At 37.9% G+C, this 27,048-nt stretch overlaps 2 protein-coding genes across 3 annotated transcripts; both read right to left on the reverse strand.

The window, feature by feature from the left end:
• Positions 1 to 2,601: 2,601 nt before the first annotated feature.
• Positions 2,602 to 14,261, reverse strand: LOC133712750 (uncharacterized). 2 transcript variants are annotated; one of them, XR_009847587.1, is made up of 15 exons: positions 14,024 to 14,261; positions 13,304 to 13,496; positions 12,308 to 12,577; positions 11,769 to 11,818; positions 11,574 to 11,695; positions 11,406 to 11,488; positions 11,058 to 11,296; positions 10,342 to 10,534; positions 8,572 to 8,841; positions 8,023 to 8,072; positions 7,824 to 7,945; positions 7,653 to 7,735; positions 6,592 to 7,542; positions 2,850 to 3,849; positions 2,602 to 2,753 (listed from the first exon to the last, which is right to left on the reverse strand). XR_009847587.1 is itself a non-coding variant. In XM_062138854.1 (13 exons), the coding sequence occupies exons 1-13, from the start codon at positions 14,123 to 14,125 to the stop codon at positions 6,593 to 6,595; spliced, it is 2,727 nt and encodes a 908-aa protein (XP_061994838.1). In that variant the 5' UTR covers positions 14,126 to 14,261; the 3' UTR covers positions 6,300 to 6,592. The 2 variants fall into 2 exon arrangements, 1 of the variants encoding a protein (XP_061994838.1); XM_062138854.1 differs by lacking the exons at positions 2,602 to 2,753; positions 2,850 to 3,849 and having other exon boundaries at positions 6,300 to 7,542.
• Positions 14,262 to 14,428: 167 nt separating this feature from the next.
• LOC133708414 (uncharacterized) lies at positions 14,429 to 15,221 on the reverse strand. Its single transcript, XM_062133872.1, has 3 exons — positions 15,030 to 15,221; positions 14,704 to 14,935; positions 14,429 to 14,593 (listed from the first exon to the last, which is right to left on the reverse strand). Exons 1-3 carry the CDS (start codon positions 15,175 to 15,177, stop codon positions 14,530 to 14,532), a joined length of 444 nt encoding a protein of 147 aa, XP_061989856.1. The 5' UTR covers positions 15,178 to 15,221; the 3' UTR covers positions 14,429 to 14,529.
• Positions 15,222 to 27,048: the final 11,827 nt, after the last annotated feature.

Raw genomic sequence — 27,048 nt, forward strand, 5'->3', positions numbered from 1 at the left:
AAGAGTGATAGTCCCATGTTTTTAATTTCTTTTAGATAAGAGTGATCAAGATTCGTTAAAGCATCGGTCCTTAAATTGACATTTGTAAGCATGAGATTCATTTCCAATGTCTTGAGTTATATATGACATCAACCAACACGAAACCCGTTAAATTGACTTCTTTAAACACATGATGAAATGAAATGTTGCAATGTGTCTTATGCCACATATGATCTTCATCAACTGTCAAGGGCACCAATGACACCATCTACACAATCAATGATGAGTTTAGAATCCCCTTCAACCAATATACTCTTAAAGCCTTTTTCTCTAGCTTTGAGTAAAGCTGTCTGGAGGGCAGTTTTGCGTTAGAAATTGACAATAGACTAAAAGTCAATACTTGCCAAAAAACGAAAAACAAAAGTTAACAAACCATTAATATAGAAATGAGCTTAATCAGTTTAGACTAACCCCGTAACCCGGAATATTACACGAGCTAAAACCATCCATTAACAGTGGGCACCATTTCAAGCACTACTACTACTTATTGACCTATGTCAAGGGTCTCTACTTTCTAGTTTCTACCAACAGTTCAGTCAAAATACATGAGCTTTTCCTAAAACTGTGCCATGAATACAATTAGGAGTGCATGGTAGACTATCTTCAGCAATTTGCAGGGGAAAAGGTTATCCCTGGATTACAATGCATGTCAAGTGTTCCTTAGTAGTTCGCACGAGTGGAGCTTCACATTAGGGTCTCGAACCACTGAAGACAATATATTTTCGTCACCTTTCCTGGTTGTAACTTTAGGGCAGAAGAGCTATTACAAGGCTTCTCTCTTTTTCTCTCTTGTTCAACTTTGGGTACCAGAGATGACGCCAAACCTCTCCATTTTTCCTTGAGCATTTCTAGCTGAACTATTTGCATTTCAACAGTCTTGGACGGGTATTCAGACTCGAGGTTGTAATCTTTGGTGCATTTAATGGCAGCTCTTAGATCAGCTATTTTACCATTCACAGCCTTACCCTGTAAAACAAAAATGTAAAGCCTTCATACATGTATATTTTTACATCGGGGATCGTCTTAGATGCAACTGTTTAAGCATCAGCAAATGGAAATGTTCCATCTGCGATCCTTGCATTGGTGTGCAGCGAGGACCTCCAGTTATATGTGCCTCGTTCTGTGGCAAGGCCTTCAAGGCTTGTCTCATTACAGATGCATGAGAAAACTCCCTTTGTCTGATTAAATATTTTCTGCCAGTTTGATATGATTGCAGATTCATGGGAGGTCTCACAGTCTAATATGCCACAGAAACTTGGGAGCTTGAGGCTGTTAGAGAAATGCCTTGAGCTGGATGTGGGAGGATTGGTTCTTGCAGCAGGTGGCCTGTTGTTTATGGGCTAGGCAGAAAAATAAGTTAAAAGTCATAATCAGCTCCATAAACAATCTGTTTTACCAACATCTACTAAGAAACTTGAAGCCGAGATGAAGCAGAAATCTGTTTATGTCAATTTACAGAAGCTGTATCCATGTAGTGAGTAGACCGACGTTGGTCTCTGTATCCATATAAACTAACATATGTTGTTACTTCAGGCGACCTGGTGGATGAGAACGAATATACGAAGTTTTTGACCATCAATTACCGGCTGCTTTAAAAAAGCTCCCATTTCCATTTGGAGATAATTTGTAATGGAAAGAAATCTTGTTCAGGGAATTGAAATCGTACTCATTCTTTCTTCTTTTCTATTGAAAATTTGAAATCAGTAATAACTGTTTAATTAACTACAGCATCAACGTCATTCTCATTCATCTGTCATCAGGCCGAGCTAGCTTGCCTGCCTGCATATATCTAGTGAGATCTTCTAATAACGCACGCGTTTTAACGTATTACGCAATGCTGTCATTGCCATTAGGTATGCCTCTCATGGAGGTGAGCCATGAGCACAAGGGATAGGAAAATGGGGATTGTATTCTTGTAAAAGATGTAATAGCTGATCAAAATAAATTTAAACGTAGAGTTCGCCTTTTGAGATTCAGTATTGTTCTGCACTGGAAATGCCATTCCATCTATCTGTTTGGAATTAGGATTAAACCATACTTTCATGATCAGACTCCATAAACAGTCTCTGGTTGTTGCATTAATCAGAAGATTAACTTCCATTCAGCAAAAACATTGCCATTAATTATAGCAAGGTTAACAATGCAGCGATAGAGATTTTATTATCATTAGCAACCCAGCACGACGCATTTCAACACTATCAATTGCTGGAGCTTCTACATACAAAACAACGATACAACTACTATCCTCACATAATGTCAAGAGAAATTATGAATCTCGATAAGAACTTCAACTGCTGCTTCCCCATCTCCACCTTCCCACGGTTCATGACCATTGGGTCCCTTGCTCTTTTCAATAAATCAAACTCTTTCAATTATCAACAGCCAAGAGGCTTACAGAATGGTAAACATCATCATATTTTCCAGCAGTATCTTGCTCCTCGCGAACAAAAGGCTCAAACCTCAAAAACTTCTATTGGTTGCAAGAATAGCTTTACTATTGTTTATTGCCAATCCTTTTGTTTCAGGTGAAAAGTTGTTTTGACAATTCTCAGTTGAGGACAATGTCAACACCCAGGTAGCTTATGAACAAAGAGCTTACAATAATATAAAATAAACTTCCAGTAAAACAAACCTGGCTTGGATTTAAATCCTTAATTACAAGGCTGTCATCCCTTTCCCTAACATCACTTGAATAGGAAAAGCAAGCAACTGGCCTGCAAATTGAAATATAAACTTAAAACATTGCTTAATTCAGTAGCAATAATGATATCTGCCTGGGGGATGAAGCTTAAACAACCAAACCAATATACCTCAAATTGTTCAGAGAAACAAGGCAACTTCGATCCTCAACCGGTAAGGTCACACGAAGGCAAAATGGCATACATGAAAGTGAACAATAAACTAAGTCACAACATAACACTTGGACTCTGATTACGTTGAAATTAAGTCAACAATGTGTTGAAAGTAAAAGTTGGATATAACCAATCTCATAACAGAAGTAGCAAAGACGACTCTAGTTTAAGCTCTACCAGTAACTATAGACATCAACCATAATTAAGATCAATGCACTAAAAAAGAACATCAGGAAAGTAGAGTGCAAACCTTTTACTTGCATGCTGAAGTTCTGCAAACACCCCTGAAAAACCTTGAGAATCTAGTAAACTCCATGTACATAGCAGCTGTTTCGACTCTGCAAAATGAATTAAACCCCGTGCAGAGAAAAGGTAAAAAGGAGATGGGGTCAAATGTTGATAATGGACTCGATACCATCATACACTAACCACTACAGACAATACTAAAGCCGCACACTAAAATAAAACAGCAACCAAAATGCACAGGAATTCAAATGATATTGTACTTGTACCAGCTGTTTAGGCAGGCTGTGTAAATCACTGCAGCATACAAACAAACTCATACATGACCAGTCAAATGTCACATCCAAAAAATTGGCTATATAGAATAAATAGTATGGAAATGTCTCAATGAAATCTGTCAAATTACCTTTGAAGCGTATGTCGACAAGAAAACGATAACCAGAATGTAACAAGCACCCACATCAAAGGCTGCATCATTCTCTTACTGCATTTCAAAAGAGGCATAGGGACGGGTTTTTACCTTGGTTTGCTTTGTGTACTGCAGTGAAATCAGGCTCCATTAGAATTTCAGCTTGAGTTGCCTTTTTTCTTTCATTCTCTCTAGCACTCTTCTTTTTCTCTTTCTCTTCAGCTTTCGTTCTGTGCTCTTATGGCAAATCTTTCTCTGCTTTTCTTTATTTCCTCTATTGCTGCATCATATTTGGCTTCCCCTGGCCTACACAATGTATAAATAGCAAAGTGCGTAAGTTGAGGCATTTTTGCCTAAGCCTAAGCAATTCGCACATCGCATTGTTATAACAATATTTATAAATAAAAAAAAATTATCATTAACAAATAGTAAAGAACATTCATCAATCAGAAAACTTGTAGAAGTCAAATAACATTATCCAACTTAAATAGAAACAAATAAAAGGTAACATCATCCACCTTAAGTAGGTAGCACATAAACGCATATATAGTGTTCATCCAAAAGCAATAGGAACCTGTGTTTTCTAAAAACACTCGAAAGCAATCCAAAGGACCAGAATATGTTCTGCAATTCTGTATTACCAATTAACGTTGATGTATTGATACATCAAGTACACAAGTTCGATAAAGTGGTGGACTGAATTGGTCGGATCGTGAACTAATCTACGAGTCTAGGGAGTTAGTCTATTGCTGTACGGAGGTCTACCATTGATGTATCTATGTGCTAATGTACTGTATTTTTTCAAAAAAAAAAAAAAAAAATGTATGCAAAAGTTAAGCTAGTCTCATAGAAGCACTATCTAAAGGTATATATATTTCCAATGTGGAAACACTCATATTCTCACACGTTCCCTCACGTGTGACGGGATTCAAGCCAAACATGTTAACAACTTATAGCAAGCCGTGGGGCTTCCACTCTGACACGAGGAAGAAATCTAACCCTAAATCATTTGGTAATAGATAGAGCAATCTAGTCCTTTATAAGCACTTAGAGCAACTCCAACAGCTTCCCCATGTTTTGATTTTTCTCTATTTTAGGGAAAAATGAGCATTTTTTGCTCCAATAGATTCCCTATAACTATTCCTATTTTAGGGAAAGTGAGGAAAGAGAAAACCAAATTCCCTATATTTACAGCAATCTCTAAAATTTTAAGGAAGAATATGGAGATTTTAAAGATTGCTGTAAAATAGGGAATCTGTTGGAGTTGGAGAAGAAAAAGATGCTAAAGTTTTGACTTTTGCTTCTTTATTATACAGAAATTATAGGGACTGTTGGAGTTGCTACGCAAGGTAATAGGTGGAGCAGCCTACCCTAAAATATGTAACAACATTAGACATTCTCACAAATATCTCTGCACTCGAAACTGTCAGCAGTTATGAGTTCATCCACGGTACATTATTGTATCATACATCAAGTCGACACCTCCATAGAAATGTAGATCGGCTTCATGCAGCAGTAAACTTGGTTAACTTGATTTCAAGTTAGTCTATGAATGTAAGGAGCAAGTGTACCATTGATGTGCCGATATGTTAATTTACAGAGGGATTTTCCTTGCATCTGAGGTGTATTAGCTAAATAAGAAATACATGTATGTTTATCTAACTAAAGGCTACAGACGCCTTTTTTGTTTCCTCCAACATTAGGGCCGGCAATATGAAGATTGGTATAAAGAGTAATCACATATTGAATACTAACAAAATTATAATAAAAGCCAAGTGCTAAGCTAGAGTCCAAAGCTTGGTAGGCTTCTTCTTCTTTTTATTTTTTATTTTGTCACTGAAAGTTGGCAATAGATTGTTAAACTGGAAAGCTGTAGTGACTTGAGAAATTAGTTTTTTCTTGTTTTTCTGTTGTTCCTTTTTTTCCCTCCTAGATTGTTTTAGGGACCTCTTGTCCTCAGTTGTTTGGTGGCTTTTGGCTCTAATAAAGTTCAGTTTCTCCAGTAATATCCTCTCTCTCTCACCCTCTCACCCTGTACACTAATACCTACACCAGTAAAAATTGGGCTGTGTATTGCATATTAAGAGCTTGCTATTATAGTAAATATCATTTTAAATTGAACTTAGGTTTCTATTCAGACATCCAAAGTACCAGAAAAAGCTTGTTCACAAGTCAAATTAGAATTTCTCCAAGGTGTCTCTTAACTCAATACGGCATGTGATGGATGCACGCCCAGTGCAATTGCTATCCTAAGAAGCCTAGGATATATATATATATATATATATATATATATATATATATATATATATATATATATATATATATTATGTTTTAATCTTTTATATTACTGGTGCAGTTTGACAATAGAAAGTTGCACAGGCCATCACACAAAGCAAAAAAGGAAGAAATATATAAATTTGAACAAAAGTTCTAGAGAAAGAGAGATGAGGGGAAGGCTTGAGGCAGTCTAGATGGGTGGGAAGACAAATGATTTCAAGGATAAGAAATAGGAATAAAAAATAGTCCATCCAAATTATTTGCAATTCAGGGACTCTAGCCTTCATTCCCATATCTCAAACATCATGAAGGCATCCTACCTGTGTAAATCAACTAATTGCACAATATTGTACATTAATAGCATGAGATAGTTGGAGTTGGGATTTTGGGTTAAGGCATATCAAAAGATGGTGGAGGGTGTAGTGAGGGAGGTAGGAGAAGATGCTGTATGATGGTTGTGTGTGTTTCCTTCTCCCTAAAAGTTGGGTTAACCAATCTCAATTAACAAACTACAGCACAATGAAGCCACACCATTAACTATCCCACCAAGAAACTCAACTAAGTAACACACTACAGCACAGTGAAGTCACACTATAAACTGATTGCCACAGATTTGCCTGACCTTTGACAAGCAAAGTGAAATGTTCAATTCAGTAGAATACTAAAAACTATGCCCAATTTTTAGTTTGCTAAAATGCAGCAGTCAAGATATTCACATCCCTAGTATCCGCAGACCCACTGTGTATTAAACCATATTCCCAGCAAACTCACCTTAGCAGCCGAACAAGTAGTGCTTCAAGCTCGCATACAACTCCCACAGCCAAGAGATGACCAATTGATGCCCTTCTGATGCTTGCGAGCCTTCATTGGTTTGCTGCCCTTCTGGTGCTTCAAACCCTTCATTGGTTTGCTGCCCTTCTGATGCCTCCAACCGTTCATCGGTTTGCTTAAGAAGCTTCTTTTTCTCCTTCTGCCTTGCCTTCTTCGCCTTCCTCCTCCGTCTCTGTCCTTCACTAACCTCCGTCTTTGCCCTTCTGACTTTTTTCACCTCCTCTTCTTGCTTCCCCTCCTCTGTTATTTTTTCATCTGTGGGCTCCTCCTCACACGTTCTGAACCCAGATACTAATCCTTCATCTTCATGGGTTAATTCCTTACGGTCTTTCGGTGATTCTCCATGTTTTTGTTCTTCAAGGTCTTCTACAGATGAAGCTACTGGAACAGATTCATCATTTTCTTGCCTCCCCTCGTCTGTTATTTCATCTGTGGACTCCTCCTCACACGTTCTAAACCCAGATACTGATCCTTCATCGTCATGGGTTAATTCCTTAAGGTCTTTCGGTGATTCTCCATGTGTTAGTTCCTCAAGATCTTCTACAGCTGAAGCTACTGGAACAGATTCATCATTTTCTTGCCTCCCCTCGTCTGTTATTTCATCTGTGGACTCCTCCTCACACGTTCTAAACCCAGATACTGATCCCTCATCGTCATGGGTTAATTCCTTAAGGTCTTTCGGTGATTCTCCATGTGTTAGTTCCTCAAGATCTTCTACAGCTGAAGCTACTGGAACAGATTCATCATTTTCTTGCTCCCTCTCCTCTGTTATTTTTTCATCTGTGGACTCCTCCTCACACGCTCTGAACCCAGATACTGATCTTTCATCTTCATGGGTTAATTCCTTAAGATCTTCAACAGATGAAGCTACTGGAACAGATTCATCATTTGCTGCATACCACAAACCCACAGGTATGTACCATAAGCAAGATATTAAGACTAGTTATATAGGGGGTAGAAGCAAATACACAAGATATGATTGTGATATGATAGAAACTCACATTTTCTCACAGTCAGTGGAAGTAAGCTATTCTGCAGAATGAGGTCATCATTCATGTGAAGCAATGCTTTATCAGCACTCGATCTGAAAATTTAGACAACACAAAATATGAGTGTTTAATAAGAGAAGAGGGGGAAAATGATCAATTAAACCGTGCATTAGTAAGAATTACCTATCAACAAACTGAATCAGAGCACATCCCCTTATGGTGATTTTAGAAACCTCACCATAGGGAGAAAATTTCCGTAGCAAGAACCCTTTAGTGACATCCATTTCCAAGTTTTGAATGTAAATCTATACTCAAAATGAAAGAGTTACTATAATGCAGCAAGAGATGTATAGAAAATTACATGACTAAACTACCTACTTACTTTTGAACCATTTGGATGTGCATCCTCTGGATGGGTACTTGGGTAGGCAGCTGCAAATGAGAAACAAATAAGAACAACATTCCAACAGCAGTTCCAGAATCAGTATCACAAAGACACAAACAATCAAGCAAAAGTTCCCAACAGCATTTATATAAGTTAGTCAAATAAGCAGTTATATAAACTAGTCAAATAAGAAAGAGCGTTCAACAACGTCATATAACTTAGCAAATTTGAAACATAGTCCAACACTTTTCAATTTCTTAGCACATTGTAAATTCTCTCATTATGCCAGAAGAAGCGGTGGCAAGAAGCACCCCCTGTACTTCTTCTTCCAACTCTGTTTATCTGTAATCCTAATTTTTCAAATGAGCTTTTAAATAGCATATGGACAGTTTCTAAATAACAGAACACTGTCTGATTAATAAGTTTTCTAGTGAAAGAATAATATAGTTCCAGTACAGTAATTTATGTTTTGTGACTGTTTGATGCACAAATTACACATACTTCTACAACAAAACATCAGCATGCACTAGTAACTACGACACATACCTCTCTGGTACTCAGCAGCTGTATCTTTATAGAAGAAATGATGCGGTTTGCCGTCTTCTGTCCTCCTAAAACATTGACTGGCCATATGAATTGATGCTAGATCCCTTTCATGCTCCTTTGCAAAGGTAATAACACCATACAACCCCTGGGATTCACTGGTGTGAACTTCAGCATCCTTAACTGAAGGGTAATAGGTTCTAAAGTGCTGCTGCAGTTCTTCAGCAGTAACATCCTTCGGCAAATCCCCATCAACTACAAGCTTGTAATTCCCTGGGTACACAGCAGAAAATGAAAAAACTAATGAGCATTCATTATTCTAGTTTTAGGATTGGTTGCCATACCAAAATTTTCTATTTCTGCATAAAGCTACTAATCATGAGAACTAACCATCAATATATAGGTTATTATGGTTATGAATCAAAAGATAACATCAGAAATGACTAACAATGGTGAAACTAACACAGGCCACTTTGAACTTTTGCATGCGATATAAATTACTTGCTGCTTATACCAAATGAGAATTACTAACATGATTAAGTAATTAAGGTTATACTTCCTCCGCGTCTAAAAAGTGACTGGCAAGATGGTATGAAAGATTTTTTATCTAATTTTTATCCACCTCCAATCACTGAACCACTTTTCAGAATATGGAACTTTTCTTTATGTAACAGTGACCGTAGTAGTCACAAAGATGACAAAGTAGTGAAAGTCCCATCAGTTCTGGAGAGAAAGAAAGGAAACACCAGCTAATAAGGCTTCTTTGCCCAAGCTGAGAGTTTCTTTTAAATGTTGGAGAAGGAAAATATAGAGAACAACAAACTGTAGCCTATTTCAGAGACTTCCAAATAGTCGGTTACAAATCATCTTGACAGCTGAAAGCTAATGATATTAAGACGTGAATCTTTCTTTACCTAAGAAAGCTGCAACATATGGCTCCTAAACCTACTCCCACCCTTCAAATCAAATTATTCCCATGCACCAAAAGGTATTACAACGGAACAAAAAATCAAGCAGAAAACGGCATCAGACAAAATACGGGACCATGAATGGATAAATTCACAATTAGTAGTGAAATAGATAATCACACCACAAAAAAAGTAGACAATTCAAATTGTGTACAGGCGACTAAAGAGGTTAAGTACACCTGATCTCGTAAAAGGAATACAATGAAATCCTGGTAAATTAAAAGCAACATTCCGATAGCAACTCTAGCATAAATTACAAAGTGGCGGTTACACTTTAAAGTTTAAACAGATGCAAATGGATGTTCCTAAAGAGGCAACAAAACAAAATTTTGTAGAAGTGAACTAGTAGATTTTAGCATATGAGGTAGATTTATTCTATTTTCTCAGACCGCAAAGAAAATGTGATTTACTCTTTGACCTTAAGATGAAGACTGAAACTTAAAAGTAGACATAGGCCACAAGTTTGGGACCAAACTCTATCCTATCCAGAAACAGAGACCATTACGGATTAGATCCAAAAAGACAAAACATAATGGTTTATCAGGATTAACATCGCCCTAGTATTAACAGACAGATGTAAAACTTTTGGAAAACAGAGTAAGACTAAACTGACGTACTGATACTATACCTGACTGGAACTGAACTACTGATACCTCTTACATACAAGGAACTGGAAAGGCTTACATATAAAACCTGACCGGTACTAATAGTCTACACATAACATCCTACTTGGACAAACATCTGTATACCTCAGGCCTTACAACACCAAATTTAAATATGCAATACCAGATAGGGAAAAATCTACCTTCTTCAGGTGCAGCCATAGTTCCCGGTGGTCTCTTGGACCTGTTCCTATTGAGACGGAAATATTGACACGCCTTGGGCATCCTCTTGCCATTGTACGTCTTGCGTACAAGCTCTGCTACCTCAGGAGACCTAAACTCCAGAAAACCATAGCGATAACCACATTTCTCCACAAAAATGCTAGCACTCATAACCTACAGACAACATATAACCAACATTAGACAGGAGATGAACATATTTGCCATAATGATTCTATTACTGTAATATTTGATGAACACTAACTATTTACTTGGCAGTCAAGAATTTAAGAGTTGATAATCTGAACGTCTTGACACATATGATGATAGTGAGACATGAGTTCTATTGGTTCTGATGAATGATGGTAGAGAAAGGTTAAATCTTGGATGTATTTCTATACCCATATAATTGAACTATCTGATTCTTCCAACTTTTATGTATATCTATGAACCCAAAACAGAATGCAAATGCAAATGATCTTGATCAAGTGCATGAATTAAAGAAAATTACAATAGCTAGTGAAAAGAAAATCCCCACAATTACAAGGCCATACCCCCCTTTTCTTCTCAGTTACAGTAGCAAATAAACCAGAATCACATTTATGGGTCCTTTTCATTTCTTGTTCTTGGCAATGGGTATAGTTTAATTTCAGAGAAAAAGCAAATGAAGCAGCATAGAAACGAAGAAAGCAAAGCTTACCTCTCCCGGAAACTTTGGGAAGCACTCGTCCCGCAAGTAGGGCTTGTCCATCCAGGCCTGCAAATCAGCGATGTGGAGAGACGGGGAACGGCGGTCTGCCATTTCCAACGAGGACGAATCGACTTCACACTCTTTGAACCCAGATACTGATCTTTCATCTTCATGGGTTAATTCCTTAAGCTCTGTTAGTTCCTTGAAGTCTTCAACAGATGAAGCTACTGGAACAGATTCATCATTTACTGCATACCACAAACCCACAGGCATGTACCATAAGCAATATATTAAGGTTAGTTATACAGGGGGTAGAAGCAAATACACAAGATATGATTGTGATATAATAGAACTCACATTTTCTCATGGTCAGTGTAAGTAAGCTATTCTGCTGAATGAGGTCATCATTCATGTGAAGCAATGCTATATCGCCACTCGATCTGAAAATTTAGACACCACAAAATATGAGTATTTAAGAGAAGAGGGGGAAAATGATCAACTAAACTGTGCATGAGTAACAATTACCTATCAACAAACTGAATCAGAGCACATCCCCTTATGGTGACTTTAGAAACCTCACCATAGGGGGAAAATTTCCGTAGCAAGAACCCTTCGGTAACATCCTTTTCCAAGTTTTGAATGTAAATCTATACTCAAAATCAAAGAGTTACTATCATGCAGCGAGAAATGTATAGAAAATTAGATGAATAAACTACTTACTGTTGAACCATTTGGATGTGCATCCTCTGGATGGGTACTTGGGTAGGCAGCTGCAAATGAGAAACAAATAAGAACAACTTTCCAACAGCAGTTCCAGAGTCAATATCACAAACAATCAAGCAAAAGTTCCCAACAGCATTTATATAAGTTAGTCAAATAAGCAGTTATATAAACTAGTCAAATAAGAAAAAGTGTCGAACAGCGTCATATAACTTAGCAAATTCAAAATATAGTCCAGCACTTTTCAATTTCTTAACACATTGTAAATTTTCTCATTATGCCAGAAGAAGCGGTGGCAAGAAGCACCCCCTGTACTTCTTCTAGCAACTCTGTTTATCTGTAATCCTAATTTTTCAAACGAGCTTTTAATAGCATATGGACAGTTTCTAAATAACAGACCACTGCCTGATTAATAAGTTTCCTACTGAAAGAATAATATAGTTGCAGTACAGTACATTATGTTTTGTGACTGTTTGACGCACAAATTACACATATTTCTACTACAAACATCAGCATGCACTAGTAACTAGGACACGTACCTCTCTGGTACTCAGCAGCTGTGTCTTTATAGAAGAAATGATGCGGTTTGCCGTCTTCTTTCCTCCTAAAACATTGCATGTCCATATGAATTAAGGCCAGATGCCTTTCATGCTCTTTTGCAAATGTGATAACACCATACAACCCCTGGGATTCACTGGTGTGAACTTCAGCATCCTTAACTGAAGGGTAATAGGTTCTAAAGTGCTGCTGCAGTTCTTCAGCAGTAACATCCTTCGGCAGATCCCCAGCAACTACAAGCTTGTAATTCCCTGGGTACACAGCAGAAAATGAACTAATGAGCATTCATTGTTCTAGTTTTATGATTGGTTGCCATACCAAAATTTTCTATTTCTGCATAAAGCTACTAATCATGAGAACTAACCAACAACATATAGATTATTATGGTCATGAATCAAAAGATAACATCAGAAATGACAAACAATGGTGAAACTAACACAGGCCTCTTTGAACTTTTGCATGCGATGTGAATTACTTGCTGCTTATACCAAATGAGAATTACTAATATGATTAAGTAACTTAATCATAAAATGTGAACTAGTAGATTTTAGCATATGAGGTAGATTTGTTCTATTTTCTCAGACCACAAAGAAAATGTGATTTACGCTCTGACCTCAAGATAAAGCTGAAACTTAAAAGTAGACATAGGCCACAAGTTTGGGACCAAACTCTATCCTATCCAGAAACAGAGACCATTACGGATTAGATCCACAAAGACAAAACATAATGGTTTATCAGGATTAACATCGCTCTAGTATTAACAGACAGATGTAAAATTTTGGAAAATAGAGTAAGACTAAGATCACGTACTGATACCTGATTGGTACTGATACCTCTTAGATATAAGAAACTGGAAAGGCTTCCATATAAAACATGACTGGCATTAATAGTCTACATATAACATCCTTCTTGACAAGCATATGTATATCTTACAACTTCAAATTTAAATATGCAATACCAGGTAGGGCAAAATCTACCTCCTTGAGAAGCATCTGTAGTTTGCAATGCCCTCGTGGACCTGCTCCAATTGAGACGGAAATGTTGACACGCCTTGGGCATCTGCTTGCCATTGTATGTCTCCAGAACAAGCTTTGCTACCTTGTGAGACCTAAACTCCAGAAAACCATAGCAGTAACCCGATTTCTGAACAATTAACTTTGCACTCACAATCTGCAAACAACATATAACCAAAATTAGACAGGAGATAAACATATTTGCCATAATGATTCTGTTACTGTAATATTTGGTGAACACTAACTATTTACTTGGCAGTCAAGAATTAAAAAAAAAAATGAAAGAATTCAATTGTTGATAATCTGAAAGTCTTGACACATGAGTTTTCTATTGGTTCTGATGAATGATGGTAGAGAAAGGTTAAATCTTGGACGCATTTCTATACCCATATAATTGAACTATCTGATTCTTCCAACTTTTATGAACCCAAAACAGAATGCAAATGCAAATGATCTTGATCAGCAGTGAATGAATTAAAGAAACTACCATTTCATCATATATATTCCAGTCCAAGTATCCCCACAATTACAAGGCTATACCCACAATTACGCAGAAACAGAAAAACAAAAACCCTCTGCACCCAAAATCACATTCATGGGTTTCTTGTTCTTGGAGATGGGTATAGTTGAATTCGAAAGAAAAAGCAAATGAAGCATGGAAATGACGAAAGCAGAGCTACGTACCTCTCCCTTAAGCTCTGGGAAGCAGTCATTAACGAAGTACGCCTTGTCCATCCACGCCTGCAAATCGGCGATGTGGAGAGACCGTTCCCGGAGGGCTGACATTCCCGACGACGAACCGACTTGAGGAGATGGCCAAAGAAAGCTTCTAACTTCTTGGAGCAATGAAAAATGGGAAACAAACAACAAACTGGTTCGAGGAATAGAAAGAAGAATTGTGAACAAAGCGCGAGAGCTGTTAACTAACTACAAATGGGCTCTTAAAACTAATCGCCACCTTTTTTTTTTTTTTTTTGGGGGGGGGGGGGGGAAGACGGGATCAATTAAGCTGCCCCAAACTAGCCCAATGGGCTGAAGAAGGAAACACCTAACGATTCTCTGATGGATGTGCATATACAGACAAAAATTTTCCTTTTATTTTCTCTTGGGCTCCAAAAGAGCCAGTATCAGAAAATTAATCCTAAAAACAATAAAAGCTAAAACATAGGCCCAATAAAAGGCCCATCCCACTACCGAAACCCTATCTGTTGCCATCCAGTTTGTGCCCTAAGCCACGCATTGTCGCCGAGGTACCTGCCAGAAAAAGAACACCCCAGAAGTTTCGTCGTGATAAACCAATGCCAAACAAATTCCAAAACACAGATCAAGAGAGAACCAACAACCAAAGGGATGAGATCCCTCACCAAAGCATCAGTTTCTCCTCCAACAAGACCAAGGAGAAACCATGGCAGCCGGCAAGGATCTGAGATCCAGGACATAGAACCAGAACAAGAAAATGGGGGGTGAAAAACCATGTGTGAGCACCCATACTCGCCAAAGTAAGTGATTTGCACTTTATAAACGCATCCATAAGGACCCTCTTGGAGGTTCTGGGTAGAGAGAAGAGACTTGTTGTGGGGTTGATTGAATTTTGACCTGGAAATGTATGAGATTATTTGACAATGAGAGGAAAAGAAGAGAAATAATGAGGAACAAAGTCCTCCCATTCTGGACATCGCTAGAAGTATACCACATAGGGTAATAAAATCACCACAAGGGTGAGAAAAGAGCTGGAAACGCTTGATGAAAGAGATGAGCAGTGAGGATGGAGAGAAATTAGGTAAAATCCAAAGTTGGTATGGCCTCCCCCAGCTCTTCCACCATCGATCTTGATCCATCCGATCTAGATCCGAATGGATCAAGATATGGGTGACAGAGTTTGTTTGGGGGGGGGGGGGGAATTGAATTTCAGATATGGTTTCTCTCTCCCTAGTTTTTAGAGAGAGAGGCTCTCGTACAGGCAACTAACCAATCCTCACTTGCTAACAAAGACTCGTCCATTTACTTCTTTCCGAATAACTAGTCGGATCGTGTTGTGGGCATCCGGATCTGATTCATATATCAATGAAATTTAAGGGGGGGGGGGGGGGGGGGGGGGAGGGGGGAATTGAATTTCAGATCTGGTTTCTCTCTCTCTTGTTTTGAGAGAGAGAGGCTCTCGTACAGGCAACTAACCAATCCTCACTTGCTAACAAAGACTCGTCCTTTTACTTCTTTCCGAATAACTCGTCGGATCGAGTTGTGGGCATCCGGATCCGATTCATATATCAATGAAATTTAACGGTGCAGATTTCGTGTAATCCAAAATAATTTCTATTTTAAAATAATTTTTGAGCTATACTCACACCTTTGGTACAACTACACTGACCCCCGAGGGTGATTTGAGACAAAATTTAGTGAAAATGTGTTTTATTGATACAATTTTGATACACGTTTGATACAACTTGACCTACAACTTCACGGGGCCTTGAGGGTAATTTGGTACAAATTAAATTGAGTAAAAATGTGTCTTTATTTTATTTTATTTTATAAGAAATGACTTTTAAATTAAATATGAGTGCCACGGGGGAAACTATTGTTTACAACATCAAAGAGAAGGGCTCTTATTGCTACACTAAGGATACAATTGGTTCATTGAAGACCGATACAATTGGTTCATTGAAGACCACTACAAGAGAGGAATGTCCTAAGTTTGCTGGAGTAATCGCCACAAAATTTGCTTTTCTGTAGATATCAGTAAACAAGATTGAATCAAACTTCGCAGCAAGATGTCTAATGTCTTGTATAATCTTTATCAATCTCCATGTGTATGTTGAATCATTTACAAAATCAATGACGAGCTTAGAGTCTCCCCTCCACAAGAAGCTTTCTAGTACCCTTTTTGTTGAGCACAAATCAAGTCGTCTATGAGGGCAATGGCTTCCGCAATAGGTACAGTTGATCTCCCAATTTTCCTTGCACCAGCAATGATGGGCTGATTAGCCTTTAATAATGAAACCCCTAGCTGTCGAGTTTCCATTTACTGAACCATCAAAGTTCATTTTGTAAACATCTCTAGGAGGAGGAGACCAGTTAATAGTGGTACTTTGGTTTTGTATATTGCCTCCTCCTACAGATATGTTCAGATTATAATTTGAAGTGTTCCTTAAGGCATTGGCTGCAGCGTAAACTAAAGCACTTGGGTCATTCATACTTTGTCTGGAGACAACATCATTTCTTGCTTTCCAGATATGCCAAAAAAGGGTTAGTAACTTGACATAAAAAATATGGATTAAATTCAGTTTACCCCCCTGAACTTTGGGCCTAAAATCAGATTGGTCCCTAAACTTTTTTTTTAATCAGACTGGTCCTTGTACTCTCAAACAACATCATCCGAGTCCAAATTCTCCAAATGTGACGTCATAGGCTGAGTTGGACCCGACAAGGGGGCTCACACTTCAACTTTTTAAGCCCTGAAGGAGGGCAAAATGGACATTTCCGTTTGCCACCATGGCCATGTTCTGACAACCTTGGCCGGCTTCGATCTTTAGGTGGGAGAGTGCCTTCATTTTGGCGCCAAGTTGACATTTGTCAATTTGTGCGTTGGAGTTCGATGGGTAGTCAAACCACCGACTACTCAATTCACTACACGGCTGCAATCCGTAGTGTGAAATCAGTGTGGCGTCTTGACGTTGCTGCTCTTGCGTTATTAAGTTTTTATATTTCATATGTATTTTTCTTTTCGTACTGTTTTGCTTCTCTTTTTGATGTCTTTTGGCATCGTATCATTGTAATCTTTCAACTTCAATAAATGGCTGACCTCCTTCGATTAAAAAAAAAATACCTCTTCAACCAAAAAGGAAAAAAGAAAAAAAAGGAAGTGTAATACCTCATGTTCTAAGGTTCATATTTACCACAAAAGATTTGAGTTATTAGTCAGCGATTCCTTAGAAATGTCATCAAAAAAAAAAAAAAAAACAAGAGACTTAGAATTCCATATCATCATCAAGTAAAGTCCGAGCCTAGACCCTGAACTGCTGAGTGTAGTTATAATAGCAGCATAAAGTCATTTATAAGCCAATCTCTGGTATATTTAGAGACATATATTTCTTAACTTCAGTAAATAAAAATAAAAAGGATGATGTCTGAAACTATTCTTAAATAAGTACTCTCGTACTTCTAGCATGACATCAGGAAATTACTTAATTAACTAAATCATCATTGTCATTCAACATTCAATGGATTTTGTTAGGATTCTAAGCCCTAGCAGAGTAGGCGGGCAAGAAATGTAAAGCTAGAGAGAAAAGAGTAATAATAAAGCAAATTCTTTCATAGATGATTTCTTCAACAACCAAAACGTTCCCTAAGTAGCAGACAACTAAGTGTAAGCTGCGCACTGGACACTTGTCTATAAAAGAGGTGACTTAATACAATTTATTCATAACCCTAATGTTCTTCTAATAATGCATCAAAACGGTGTGTTTCACTTTTGCAGATTTTCACTTTTGCAGAAGGTGCAATCCAATGCAAGGATTCCATCAAGTCGAAATAATCTCTACTCGCTTTTGTTGGTGGACTTGGCATCCTCACCTCCAGATGCAAATTTTAGGCAACGGTGAAGAGAAATCCTTCCTAAAATGATTAGGAATTATGAGAGCCTTCAGATCTTGATTATAGAGGGATATTTTCTTGCAGCACCCAAATTCTTTGAGACAACCAATCAATGTAGGAAAATGTGAAGAGTAATGCACGAACCAATTTTTGAACAAAAGTTTCCGAACTGCAATCTTGGCCCCCTGACATCCTTTAACAGAAAATTCAGCCTTCAAAGTTCCAAGAAAATCAAAAAGATGGAGACTTTGGACATTGATTGTGGCTTTTAGTGCACGATGACATCCGTTTAAAGAAGTTGTCAACACAAATGTTGATATTTTTTAAGTTGAAGGTATTATTCAAGATCACCTTTTCACATTTTGAATGTGACGGAAGCGGAGAAGCAAAAGTAAAAGATTCAAGGTTCTTAGCTTCATCAACTTGAAGAACTTGTAGCCGTTCGCAACCCATAACTTCCAAGGACTTGAGATTTAAACTTGAAACTTGACACTTGATCTCTTGAAGTTTTCAAAACAACATTCAGTTATTGACAAATACTCGATGGAAGGGCACTCCAATAATAAGGAGGGGAGAGCTTTGTCAGCAAACCATGAAATTGCGAAGGACAAGGTCTTCAAAGAGGGAAGAAGGCGCTCGTCACTTTGAACGTTTGCACTAATATTTGCAATTCTCGTGTCCTCCAGATTTAGACTAGTTAGGAATTTTGCATTAGCAAATAATGTCATCCAAGATAAATGGTAGGAGTCGTAGAGGTTGTAACTTCCCGTAAAAATGTTGATATTTTTCAACTTGAAGGATTTATTCAAGATCACATTTTCACATGGTGAATATGGTGCTGACTCCGAAAAAAATGTAAAAGATTCAAGATTGTTAGTCTCATCATGAACTTGAAGCACCTGAAGCTGAAAGCAAAACTTCAGTTCCAGGAACTCGAGACTTGAACTTGAAACACGACACGTGAAGTCTCCAAATGTGCATTCGGTCAGTGACAAATACTTGATGGAAGGGCACTCCAATAGTAAGGAGAAGAAAGCTTTGTCATCAAACCACACACATTCCAAGGTCATGGTTTTAAGGAGGGAAGAAGATACTTCGATCTCATCCCTTTGAAGTTTTGCACTTTGGATGTCTGCCATCCTAACATACTCCAGATTTAGACTAGTAAGAGATTGTGCATTATTAGCAAAGGATACCCAAGGTAAGCGATATACAGTTTTTCAGCTTCCACCACTATTTCTCCATGGATAATACTTATTTGTCGTGGGCTAATATCTAATTCTTTGAGACCTCTATTGATTGCACGTTCCATCCACCTATCAATGACAGTAGCATCTCGACAGAAATAAAATTGCATGTGAAGCCTTAGTGAATCTAGGACCTCGATCTTTCTTCTCATATGTCTTATGATATTCTAGATACCCTTTCAAGAAGTTGATGAACTTCTTGTGTTGGCGTAGGTTGGCAAAGCGACCATTGGGGTTGTGACGTCGAAAATCATCGGTCTCGTCGAAATTTAGTGCAGACGCTGAAGAAACTGGAGATTGCTTGGAAAGAAAGGTAGCCTGGACGGCAGCTTTAGTAGGAAGAAACCCAAGGATTTTGTCAATAACAAGGTCCGGTAAGTCGTGAAGGTGAGGCATTTTGTGAGGTGATCCCAATACGTTGACGGCCATTAACGTTGTGGTTAGGTCGATGATCTTGATTCTGTTTCACTTTGCGGTCGCTGTGTGGTTTTTCTCCCTTCTGATCAATGTTGATGCCCTTAAATAGTCCTTGCTTGTTTTCATTTTTTTTTTCTTTTGGTAGGAAACGGAATCATAGTTAGCAAAGATCTCCTAAATTACTCTGTACAAGCTAGGTTTTCACAAATGGTCGTTCCAATATATAATAGAAATCCTAGTTATAGAAGGACTCATTGTTGACAAAAGGTTTATTAGCTAACTTAATTAAGTCTTCTTTGCGGTGCTAACAAAAATGAAAAAGAAACAGAATTGATATGATTTTAACTATAGATTAATTAGATGCACAACCAGTGGCTCAATGACCATGAGATAGAAACTTACGTTATACTGGGATTTGTAATGGAATCGAAAGAAATCTTGTTCAGGCCCGGAACTGAAATCGCACTTCTTCTTTCTTCTTTTCTATTGAAATCAGTAACAACTAATTAATTAACTAGAGCCTCAACGTCATTCTCATTCATCGATGAGCCCCGCGCGAAGTATGAGTGCATGCATGACCTTTGCACAATACCAAAAATGGAGACTATATTCTTGTAATAAGATGATGTATTAGCTGATCAAGATGAATTTAATTCGCCTTTTGAAATCAGTATTGTTCTGCACTGGCAATGCCATTCCATCTATCTGTTTTGATTCAACCATACTCTCATGATCAGACTCCATAAACGTCTTTGGCTGATGTATGAAACAGAACATTAACTTTTATTCAACAAAATCATTGCCATTGGTAATAGCAAGGATCACAATGCAATGATAGAGATTTTATTACCATTAATTAGCAACCCTACGCATCTCAAAACTATTAATTGCTGGAGCTTCCTCCAAACAAAACAAAGATACCACTACTATTCTCTCACATATGTCATAACATATAGTTTCTAACTTTCTATTTTAATACATTTTTACCATTTTAATCTCTCTCATCCCCAAATCTATTTTAACCTTTCCAGTTCGTCAGATTCAGGCATTGAATTGAACCTTGCATGAGTTGCATCGGATGTCGGTAACATGGGTGGCTCGTCGTCGTTGTAAACTCTCAATGCCGTGACGTAACAGGTTCTTGGCTATCAGGGGTTGGTCTAACTTGTTTCCGGCATCAAAAGTGTATCAAAGTTATATAAAATAGGTATCAGCTATCAAATGTGTAACAGATCAAAAAATACATTTTCCCTCAATTTTGTACAAAATCACTATCGGGACTCGAGCTTGCCACATCATGCTGTATCAAGTGAGTTTGGACAAAATTGAGTAAAAATGTGTTTTGTTGATACATTTTTTATACAGCTCACATGAGCTCTTATCTTAAGTAATTAAGTATACATTTTTTTTATAAGAAAGAATGGTAGTTTAGGTAAGTAAAGTTCTATATAAGAAATGAAGGGTTTTTTAGTGTATCCATGTTCATAGTTCTAAAACTTGATTTGAAGGAAGTGTAATACCTATTCGAACCAAAAAAAAAAAAAAGAGAGAGAGAGGAAATGTAAGACCAAATGTTCTAAGATTCATATCTAAATAACCACAGAAGATTTGAGTTATTAGCTAGCGATTCCTAGTTCCACAAAAGGAAGTATCTGCCTCTTGAATTACAAAAGACTTCGAATTCCATATCATCATCAAGTGAAGTCCTAGCCTAAGCCCAAAAATATAGCTGAACTACTAAGTGTAGTTAAATAGCAACATAGTTTCATAGATGATTAATTTCTTCAACAATCAAAACGTGACTAAGTGTTAGCTGGGCACTGGACACGCGTCAATAAAACTGGAGGTGACTTAATACAAAATATATAAACCTAATTAATATTCTCCTAATAATGCATCAATACGATGCGTTTCACTTCTGCAGATTTCCACTTCTGCAGAAGGTGCAATCCAATGCAAGGAGTCCATCAAGTCGAAATAATCTCTACTCGCTTCTGTTGGTGGATTTGGCATCCTCACCTCCAGAATGCAAATCTTAGGCAATGGTGAAGAGAATTCCTTCCTAAAAAAATTAGGAATGATGAGAGCCTTCAGATCTTGATTATAGAGGGATATTTTCTTGTAGCACCCAAATTCTTTGAGACAACCAATCAATGTAGGAAAATGTGAAGAGTAATGCACGAACCAATTTTTGAACCAAAGTTCTCGAACTGCAATCTTGGCCCACTGACATCCTTTAACAGAAAATGCATCCTTCAGAGTCCCAAGAAAATCGAAAAGATGGAGATTTTGGACATCGATTGTGCCTTTTAGTGTACGATGATATCCGTTTAAAGAAAATTCCCATAGGTCATCAACACAAATGGTGATATTTTTCAAGTTGAAGGTATTATTCAAGATCACCTTTTCACATTTTGAATTTGGTGGTAGCGGAGAAACAAATGTAAAAGATTCAAGGTTCTTAGCCTCATCATCAACTTGAACAAATTGTAGCCGCTTGCAATACTTAACTTGCAAGGACTTGAGAGTTGAACTTGAAACACGACACGTGAAGTCTCCAAAGCGGCATTCAATTAGTGACAAATACTTGATGGAAGGGCACTCCAATAGTAAGGAGAAGAGAGCTTTGTCATCAAACCACACACATTCGAAGGACATGGTTTTTAAGGAGGGAAGAAGGTACTTCTCATCCCTTTTAAGTTTTGCACTTTGAATGTCCGCTATACTAACATACTCCAGATTTAGACTAGTAAGAGACTGTGCATTATTAGCAAAGGATACCCAAGGTAAACGATATATATTTTCAGCTTTCACCACCATTGGTCGAGGGCTAATATCTAATTCTTTGAGACCTCTATTAATTGCACGTTCCAACCACCTATCAATGATAGTAGCATCTCCATACATGATCATGTGAAGCCTTAGTGCATCTAGGACCTCTTTCTTCTCATATTTCTCATGATATTCTAGATACCCTTTCAAGAAGTTGATGAACTTGTTGTGTAGCAGCTGTAGCTGTCGGTAGGCAGCCCGACCATTGAGGTTGTGAGTCTTGTGACGTCGAAAATCATCAGCCTCGTCGAAATTTAGTGCAGACGCTGAAGAAACTGCAGATTGCTTGGAAAGAAAGGTAGCCTGGACGGCAGCTTTAGTGGGAAGGAACCCAAGGATTTTGTCAATAACAAGGTCCGGTAAGTCGTGAAGGTGAGGCATTTTGTGAGGTGATCCCAATACGTTGACGGCCATTAACGTTGTGGTTAGGTCGATGATCTTGATTCTGCTTCACTTTTGGGTCTCTGTGTAGTTTTTCTCCCTTCTGATCGATTTTGAATTGTTGATGCCCTTAAATAGTCTTGTTTTCATTTTTCTCTTTCTTTTGGTAGGAAACGGAATAATAGTTAGAAATGGTCTCCTAAATTACTCTGTACAAGGTAGCTAGGTTTCACAAATGGACGTCGTTGCAATATATAATAGAAATCCTAGTTATAGAAGGACTCATTGTTGACAAAGGTTTATTAGCTAACTTAAGTCTTCTCTTTGCGGTGCTAACAAAAATGAAAAAGAAACAGAATTGATATGATTTTAACAATTGATTATTTAGATGCACAACCAGTGGCTCAATGACCATGAGACAGAAACTTACGTTATACTGGGATTTGTAATGGAAAGAAATCTTGTTCAGGCCGGGAACTGAAATCGCACTTCTTCTTTCTTCTTTTCTATTGAAATCGATCAGTAACAACTAATTAATTAACTAGAGCCTCAACGTCATTCGATCTCATTCATCGGTGAGCCCCGAAGTATGAGTGCATGCATGACCTTTGCACAATACCAAAAATGGGGACTATATTCTTGTAATAAGATGATGTATTAGCTGATCAAGATGAATTTAAAAGTAGAGTTCGCCTTTTGAAATTCAGTATTGTTCTGCACTGGCAATGTCATTCCATCTATATATCTGTTTTGATTCAACCATACTTTCATGATCAGACTCCATAAACGTCTTTGGCTGATGTATGAAACAGAATATTAACTTTCATTCAACAAAAACATTGCCATTGGTAATAGCAATTAAGGATCACAATGCAATGATAGAGATTTTATTACCATTAGCAACCCTACGCATTTCAAAACTATTAATTGCTGGAGCTTCCTCCAAACAAAACAAAGATACCACTCCTATTCTCTCACATATGTCATAATTGTTAGACCAAAAGTGGACTTATCACGAGTTATCCTAGAGTAACTAGGAAACCATTAAAAGCATCAATTTGAGTACAACATGGATCTGGAAAAGAATCAACCTAGATATCTAATGTGATAGTGTATTTAGCATTGGATTAGGAATCCATTATTTGGACTACAAGAAAGTCCTAAACTGTGATGCATTAGGATTACAATTATACAATACTTGATTCTTAAGGAAATTCTTTATGGGAGGATTCCTAGGACTAGTACTTGTATAAATAAGAGGTTAGGGTCCCTGTTATCACCACCGGTCTTTACAAGCATTGTGTTCTGCCCATTCATGAGAAGCTATAGTTGGTGATTAGCAGAAGACTTCAACCTCTTCAACTTTCGATGTCAATGGTATGTTTGATCTTCTAAGATTAATGATGAACTTGCATGTGTGAGCTTGATTTGTATTTTAGTTTTACAATAATATATAGTTTCTAACTTTCTATATATCTATCTCGATAGCAAGCTTCAGCTGCTAGCTGGTTCTCCCATCTCCACTTTGCCCCCGGTCCAAGAATACTATTGGGTCCCTAGCTCTTTCAATCCATCACAGGCCAGCAAGTAGCTTACAAAATGGTAGACATCATCATATTTTCCAGCAGCATTGAATTTGCTTCTTGGGAACAAGAAGGCTCAAACCTCAAATTTTTTTATCGGTTGCACAAATAGCTTCAGTATTGATCTATTGCTAATCCTTTCGGTTCAGGTGAAAAGTTATTTGTAAATTCTCAGTTGAGGACAATGTCAACACCCATCACAAAAATGTGCCACCGACCTGCAATTGTAATATAAACTTACAGCATTGCTAATTCAGTGGCAATAATATAGATGCATGGGGATGAATCTTAAACGACCAAGCCAATATGCCTCAAATTGTTCAGAAAAACAAGGTATATCCATGTATAAGTACAACTCCGGTACTCAACTGGCAAGCCGTCATACCGCCAAGGCATAATGGCATACAGGAAAATGAACAAATTAATAAATAAAAACCAAGTCACAACATAGTACTTGGACTCAGTTAATTACCGTGCAAATTGAGTTCACAATGAGTCTAAAGTAAAAGCTAGCTGGATGTAACCAAGTGATCAGCAAAGAGTTAAGTAATCGCGCGATATAAGTATATAACCAATCTCATGAAAAAAAAAAGGTAGCAAAGACGAGTCTAGTTTCCCCTGCTACCACCCGACATTGGGTCCCCTATATCTCAAAGTGGAGTACTTGTAGAATGACAGGGTTGGAGATGATATAAGGCGCATGCTTGATACAAGTGACGACATTGCTGGCAAAGTAATACTCCATCAAAAATCAGGACTCTGGCTCCTCGGTCCTCACAATGATCCCTTATAAATTGGGGGGCAACCTACAGAGCAAGAGAGGAAGCCAGCAACTCATCGACACTACGTCGATATAATGGATATGGTACACATAATACGCATTGATATTTGACATAGAACATAAGAACAGCTAACCTAGAATTGCCTACCTAGCAAGCTTGAACTCAAATTAATTAAGTGATGAAGATGTGCCAAGGTACTTCCTGGCAAGCTTGAAATAAGCCTCTAATTGGAGGCACATCATCATCACTTAATTAACTAAAAATTTAGAAGTTATGAACAAGTGTAGTTCTCATTTATATGATAATGCATATTTCTTGCCTCAATAATATGTACTAGGAAAGCTCTCAACCTTAATATGTACAAGAAAAGTTATCAACTTTAATACCGCCTCAATTTAAGTATACCACCCATTACAAGAGACTAGTTTCTAGAAATTTATTTTTGAAAAATGAAATGATAGAAAATCTCTACAAGATTCGGAGTCTAACTTTGGCACCTATTCCCCTTAATATCAACCAATTTGCAATTACAACATCTCAACTTAAAATGACACTATATATTTGATTTGTAGGAAAAGTATTCTCTGCACCGACGGTGCAAATGTACCAGCAGAACTCAACCGTTAATATTTATAAGCAACTATTTTTATAATTAAAATATATAATTTACGTTATCCGGCCCTCAATTCTTGTTGGTACAAGTGCACGTCAGTGAACTGAGTACTCTCTCTGATTTGCAACCTAAGTATTTTGAACAGCTATACTGTATGCATACGTACATAGCAAACTACATACGTACAAGTCTTTCTCAGAAGGAAAAAAGAAGGGTCCTTGACCCAAAGCACCAAAATTAACCAAACTTATCCCACTTACCCCAACAACAGATTTTTATTCCCACTAACCCAATTTAAAGTGAAATCACAATTTTATCCTTAATCTAATTAATGAATTACAACTTGCCATGCCACTCTTCCTCTCCTCTCTCTCACCTCAGGACGTAGACTTCTCCCCCTCACCTCACGACGCAGACTCTCTCTCTCTCTCTCTCTCCCCAGCACAGTGCCGACACTGCCCCTCCATGGAGGCTTCAGACCTGGAGGACGAGATCCGGAGTTTCGGAGCTTGCTTCGCAGGTAGTCGTACTCGGCGGAGCTTTTCTCCTGTTACGGCGAAAAGACTCGGCCCGGACCAATGCTCCGGCATCAACTGCTTTGTCGCCTTCTTCGTTGTTCCCTTACTGTCCTTCCACTTCATCGGCGAATAGACTCGGCATCAAAAGCGACCTCCGATCTGCGTTTTGGTCTGCGAAGAGACTCGGCTAAGGATTCTGGTGGTGATTGCGGTTCTGGTGGTGACCTCCGATCTCGGTGGGAATTGCGATGCTGGTGGTGACCTACACATTCCAGGACTTTTCCTGGGAAATGCGTCACCAATCTTCTCCTTTGTTGCTGTTTTGGTCGGACGGCGCACTCATGGCTTGGTATCTCTGCAGGTGCTCGACTCAGGCTGTGGCCTCTGAGATTGGTGATTGGGTGCCCAAGATGTGGCCTCTGAGATTGGTGATTGGGTGCCCAAGATGAGTTTCTTTTTCTTTCTTTTTTTTTGTGGTAAAATGTGGCAGAAGCTCAGAAAGAAAGAAAAAAGAAAGGAAAAAAGGTTTGATTGAGGGCCAATAGACGTCTATTGGGGGGCAATAGATGTTTTAAATTAATGTAATCTCCTCTTTTTTTTCTTTAATTAAAGTTATATTTGTGTAATTTTAGAAAAATTAGTTCTCATTTCGGTAATCAAAACGTCTATTGGGGGGCAATAGACGTTTTAAAATTGATATAAATTTTTCTTTTTTTTCTTTAATCAAAGTTTTATCTGTCTAATTT

Source organism: Rosa rugosa, chromosome 5, assembly GCF_958449725.1.
Source record: "Rosa rugosa chromosome 5, drRosRugo1.1, whole genome shotgun sequence".
Lineage (NCBI taxonomy): Eukaryota > Viridiplantae > Streptophyta > Magnoliopsida > Rosales > Rosaceae > Rosa > Rosa rugosa.